The sequence below is a fragment of the Limulus polyphemus genome, unplaced genomic scaffold, assembly GCF_000517525.1.
Source record: "Limulus polyphemus unplaced genomic scaffold, Limulus_polyphemus-2.1.2 Scaffold2498, whole genome shotgun sequence".
NCBI classification, from domain to species: Eukaryota; Metazoa; Arthropoda; class Merostomata; order Xiphosura; family Limulidae; genus Limulus; species Limulus polyphemus.
Window position 1 is genome coordinate 36,172 of NW_013668108.1, and position 6,048 is coordinate 42,219.

Below are 6,048 nucleotides of genomic sequence, written 5' to 3' on the forward strand. Positions count from 1 at the left end.
GTGATACTAGTCACGTGACCTCGCTGACGCAACAATTATATAAAAAAATTACTATCGAGTAACTATGAATTATCTTAACTTTTAAGACTATATTTTTGGATTGCTGCTAAAAATGTGTATTTTCTTCTCTTTATATTTATGTAGGACAATTATCTCTCGAATGGCAAAACATTAGAGCTACGATTGTTCGACCAGACGTTCAAGCAACCAATGGCATCATTCACGTCATCGACCGTATTATGGTAAAACCCGGAGAAATTACGATAACAGGGGGCACTACAACCTTGTCGGTTTCTGTGGCGACAGTTTTAGTGAGCTTGGCGCTTCTGTGTGGAATGTAAGCTGTTCCATTCTGGTCTCCCCCCTACCTCTCAGGTCATTCGATATCGTCACTGGGAGCTCATCATATAGAATGGATCTAGGTTGTTTGTCTGTTCTATTTGGACGTTTGATAGACTTATTTGTGTGGCATTGTCCAGATTCAACCAAAGGATCCCAAGTACCTAAAGATGATATAACTATGTAAAACGAAACTTACTGATTTTGATATACTGCTCTGAAACGGGAAGAAAAAGGGGATTTTAATGACGTAGGTACTTCGTAACGATTGGAGGACTGAATTTAGTTGAACTAGAATCTCAATGACGTCAGCAGATGCAGCTAGTTTGTGATTCGATTACGGAGTGAAGATTTAAGAAAAATGACGAGTCGAGCGAAAAAATGAGTGTACGTCGGTTTAAATGTAATATAAATTTGTTGTAACCAGATAAATTGATATAATATTAAATGGAAATTCTAAAAAAAAATCAAAATTTACACGCTTCTTAGCACATTTCGTAATTCTTGGCAAGGGAAATTAAAAAGCATAGAAAGTTCAAGAATAAATTTGCTCACAATATGAATAGATATATGTATAAAATTTTTCTTAAGCCTTTAACAAATTAATTTTAACCCTATTGTTGCAGTTTTAGGCCTAAGTTTTTTTTTCTCGACAAAGCATCAGCTCTCACACACTACATTAAGTGTTGAAATGATATTGTTTGTGGTTGTACTATTTGTTTTGTGTAGGCGCGATCCTATTGCTGATTGTTTAGACTTTCAGTGATATCCCAGTATAAGATGTACAGTTCTAATGTGGTGATTTGCTAAAGTAACTACGGTTTTGACCAATACTTTTAGGTAGAATTTCAGGAAAATGAAAAGACTTGTTCAAACATATACTTAGTTTTTTGTCTAACTGAACAACTGGCGGTGTGTATGTGTAAGTTTGACACCATTTTGTTTTATGACTTTCAGAGTCTAAATGGAAATAGAGCTTTTATTGTCGTGTGTAATTAATATTTAAACGAGGAAATTATTGTTTGCATTATATGCAATCAATAACGTTCTATTTCAATGCACGTACAAAAGAACTATTCACGGTCAACAATGAATATTATTGACTGCTGCTTTAAACCCTAGAGTAATGTCTTATTTTTAACGAGGTTCAACACGTTGTTCGTGGTAGCGATACAAGTATTTAAAGAGCATTTGCACCTCTGTTTCCATTGTAGTAATCCAAGTAACATATTGATAACTATATCGTACCCAGGATCTATTATAAATGTTATTTCCAGTACGTCGTATTCGATTATGAGCTATATGTAACTCAATAATCTGCCCTTTTCGCTGAAACCAGCATCGAGAAAGTCGGCATATTTACAATAAATGTTTCACACGAACAACGCGCTAGTCTACAAAATGAGTATGTTGCATTCAGGATTTAGTGTGATACATGGACAAAAAAAACCATTTTGACTTATGTTGAATCTCTATCCATATATATATATAAGTACTGTAGACGTAGAACTCTTGTGTCTATATTTTTGTGAAACCTTTTGTACTTCGCCGCACTGTATACAAAGCTAGTAGATGCCGTAAAATAGGCTTCCTAGTGGTATTTGCAGCGTTCTTGTGGCGTTCAGTCCGTAATTGTGTGCAAACTTCAACTTTGATTCCAGACTTGGCCTAATAGGTATTGTTACAAGAAAATATGGCTTGAAATTCACGAAATATTCGTGTTTTCTGAATTAGATAAAACAATGAAAACGAACATAATTTTCGTTTTCTGAATTGTAGCGAGTGCGCATGGTTATGACCTATTTCCGTTTAATTAAAAATCTCCTTTTGTTTGTTATTTTTATCTAATTACTTCGATTATTTTGGATGTGCCTTTTTAATTGTTAGTTAATTAGAAATCAAAGCATTCTATATAAAAATATTCTATTAAGAGCACATTATAGGAAAGCTCAAAACCTCATAAAATGAATGTTAATTGGAAACTTAACAGAAAGTGAGAGTTAAGGGGAAGCTTAACAATAAAGTAAGAGTTAAGGGGAAGCTTAACAATAAAGTGGGAGTTCATTGGAAACGTAACAATAAAGTGGGAGTTCATTGGAAACTTAACAATAAAGTGAGAGTTCATTGGAAACGTAACAATAAAGTGAGAGTTCATTGGAAACTTAACAATAAAGTGAGAGTTCATTGGAAACGTAACAATAAAGTGAGAGTTAAGGGGAAGCTTAACAATAAAGTGGGAGTTCATTGGAAACGTAACAATAAAGTGAGAGTTCATTGGAAACTTAATAATAAAGTGTGAGTTCGTTGGAAACGTAACAATAAAATGGAAGTTCATTGGAAACTTAACAATAAAGTGGGAGTTCATTGGAAACGTAACAATAAAGTGAGAGTTCATTGGAAACTTAACAATAAAGTGAGAGTTCATTGGAAACGTAACAATAAAATGGAAGTTAATTGGAAACTTAATAATAAAGTGTGAGTTCATTGGAAACGTAACAATAAAATGGAAGTTCATTGGAAACTTAACAATAAAATGGGAGTTAATTGGGTACTGAATGAAGTTGCTGGGTTTAATCGTGAAATGTGAAAATAAAAGTGCGAAGTGGGCGAAATCACTATTATCTGATGGCAGCTTGGTTAAATGGTTAAGAACTCGTAAAGCAAAGGCTCCTTAAGAAATAAGTAACAAAAAACCTAAAAATATTTTACCTCTAGAAAAGTCATTTAAGTCTATTTTAATGATTTTTTAAACAATTTTCTTACGGCTAGACAAGGTTAGTTATGGTGCCTGTGTTGTCCGTGTGGTGCAACTCTGGATTTCAGATTTGGCGAGCTGGGTTCGAATCCGTGTGATATTACGACATATTCTTCTCTTTTTTAAGTTGTCAATGCATTAAAAGAGTGTCAGCCAACCCATTAGCGTGGACGTAGGATGCAGCTAACTGGCTGATTTCCCTCTGGTTAGAGGCTCAAAATTAGTGACGACAGCAAGACATCCTTAATAGCTTTGCCATAATCACAAATGTTTCAAATATACTGGGATCCATTTTTAAACTACTTTCAGGGATATGACTTCATGTTTCTAAAGCAGAAAAAGTGTATCTTATGAAGAGTAAATAATACAAATGGAGTATTAGGTTTCCTTTCATTCTGTCAAACAACCAGTATTGCTTTTCTCATAGGTGAAAAAGTATAAGATATTGCAACCACAAAACTATTTCATAAAGTATTTATTACCAACTGACTAATTGTCTTCATGATAAAATTTGTATCATTTCATTCAAGGCTTCTTAGTGTAACGTATTCTAAACAGACTACATTTCTAAATTCTTCTATATCAGTGTCTGTGTAGAAATACAAGTAACAACGTTAAGACTTAATGTTTGGAGGATTTGCTTTCTCATAAAAATAGGAAGGAAAACTCGTGCGTATTAGTTCGTGTACCTATTATTTTGTTTGGCTATATTATCTGTTTTAAATATCTATGATGTAATTGTTTCCAAAGATCCGAGTCCCTATAGTCAATATGTTTTTTATTATTATTATTTGTCAGGATTTTGAAAAAGAAAACTGCCTAAAGATTCTGATATTTGGACTTCTAAGAAGTTATACTTGCTAAAGTATAGCATAAAGAAAACACAGGAGTAAGAAATTTAAAATTCCTTTGTTTTCTGTCTCAGGTTAATTTACAGCAAGGGTAATGAATTTCTGTCATTCATTCGCAGATTTTCTAATTAATATTATGAAAAGGTTTTTTTGTTGTTGTTAAGTACAATAAACAATAGAGGCCCGTATCTTTGGACATGTAAGGATTCTATTTATATATTTGGATTGTATCTTAGTTCTTTAATAAAGACAAACTTTGTGTATCTACATTGGAGATATTGTGAATAAATGGCAGATTGAACAAGCAGAAGCAAAGAAAGAAAAAGAAAAAATAAGGTGGTAGCTGTAGTAGGTTGATTAGAATATACAGACAAACAAAAAAAGTCTGATTTATTCGAACGCGGAAGAGAAAGTGGTTGATTTCAGTATGTAGAGGACAATATATATAAGGCTGGTTAATTGTAGTAGAAAAAAAGCGAAAAAAACATCAGGCTGGTTCCAGTATGTAGAAGAGAATAAGTAAAAAAAAATATGGTTGGTTCTACTACATATTATTTACTTAACAATCAAACTGGTTCTACACAGATTTGTATTAACAGATTTGATGAGTACTTGGCAATTTTATAACTAAATATTCGAGAAATTAAGATCATTGTTGCTTAATAAGTCTACTACTAAGTGTTAGTTTAAATCTCTCCTAATTAAACGTAATTATAATTTCGTTAGCTAAAGAAAAACAGTAAAAATAGCTTTAACAATTTAAACATGTGTCTAACATTTGTTCAGAGTGAAGTACTCTTGAGATGATGTATTCTAAAGTCCTATAATTTACGTAAGTGAGGTAATAAATATTAAATTCAGTTTCCAAAACTATCATTCCGGGCTGCGGATCTAAAGGTCGAGGGGTTCGTATTTACGAACTCGCTAACAATCACTGTACTTTCAGATGTAAGTGCGTTAAAAGAGTGGAAAGCAATTCCGATATATATATATATATATGGTTGCGGGTGCTGCTGATTGGTTGACTTCCCTTTTGTCGGCATCTCATAAGAACGGTTAAGCCTCAACTCTAAATGCTCAGACGAAGTGCGCAGAATGTACAATTTAGGTTAAAAATATAAATACTTACCTTAATTTCGTACACAAGCTTCGTATACCGTAGACAAATTATAAACAGTATATTTGAACTACAGAAGATTATGTTAACACGTTCGCTGCCGCATAATAAATTAAATAAAATTAAACATCCGAGGGGTGCCAAGGAGCAGTCACATGTCCCAAACTCATATGCCACGTGAGAAATTTGGCTTTGAAACATAATTATCTGTGACCAACCGGTGTGTCACGAGGTCTATAAGAAAGTCGGCTGTAACCCACCGATGGGGCAGAAGGCAGTGAATGTGTTATGGTATACAAAAGTTGAGTACGATATATTAAAACTATTTTGGAGCCTCATCACATCGTTAGAGTCCATAGCAGCACATTTTGTCACGTTCTGTCTGACAACCAGAGCCTGTTTAGCACCACATTTTGTCATGTACTATCTGACGATCAGAGCCTGTTTTGCACCACGTTTTGTAATGTACTGTCTGACGACCAGAGCATGTTTAGCACCACATTTTGCCATGTTCTATCTGACGACCAAAGTCTGTTTCAACAGTCTGATCGCATAGAAATCCATAGGTGCTGCGTCTGTTTCATTCTCTATCGAGGCTTTACTTAGCATGTATTATGTCAAGATTTTTGTACTGTGTCAGGTCGTCATTGTCTGTATACTGCGGTTACTGTGTAATGTGTCAAGTCGTCGCTGTCTGTATACTACTGTTACTATGTAATGCGTCAGGTCGTCACTTTCACTACACTGCTGTTACTGTCTAATGTGTCAGTTCGTCATTGTCTGTATGCTGCTGTTAGTGTGTACTGTGTAAGGTCGTCACTGTCTGTATACTATTGTTACAGTGTCAGGTCGTCACTGTCTATATACTGCTGTTACTGTGTAATGTGTTAGGTCGTTACTTTCTCTATACTGTGTCAGGTCGTCACTGTCTGTATACTACTGTTACTGTGTCAGGTCGTCACTTTCACTACACTGCTGTTACTGTC

At 34.4% G+C, this 6,048-nt stretch overlaps 1 protein-coding gene across 1 annotated transcript in view; it reads left to right on the forward strand.

The window, feature by feature from the left end:
- Nucleotides 1-4,212, forward strand: part of LOC106467133 (fasciclin-1-like) — a 10,104-nt gene extending 5,892 nt beyond the window's left edge. The window contains exon 5 of the mRNA XM_013927451.2: nucleotides 145-4,212. Within this exon, the coding sequence (XP_013782905.1) occupies nucleotides 145-341 (197 nt within the window). The 3' untranslated portion in view covers nucleotides 342-4,212. The remainder of the gene's footprint in view (nucleotides 1-144) is intronic.
- Nucleotides 4,213-6,048: the final 1,836 nt, after the last annotated feature.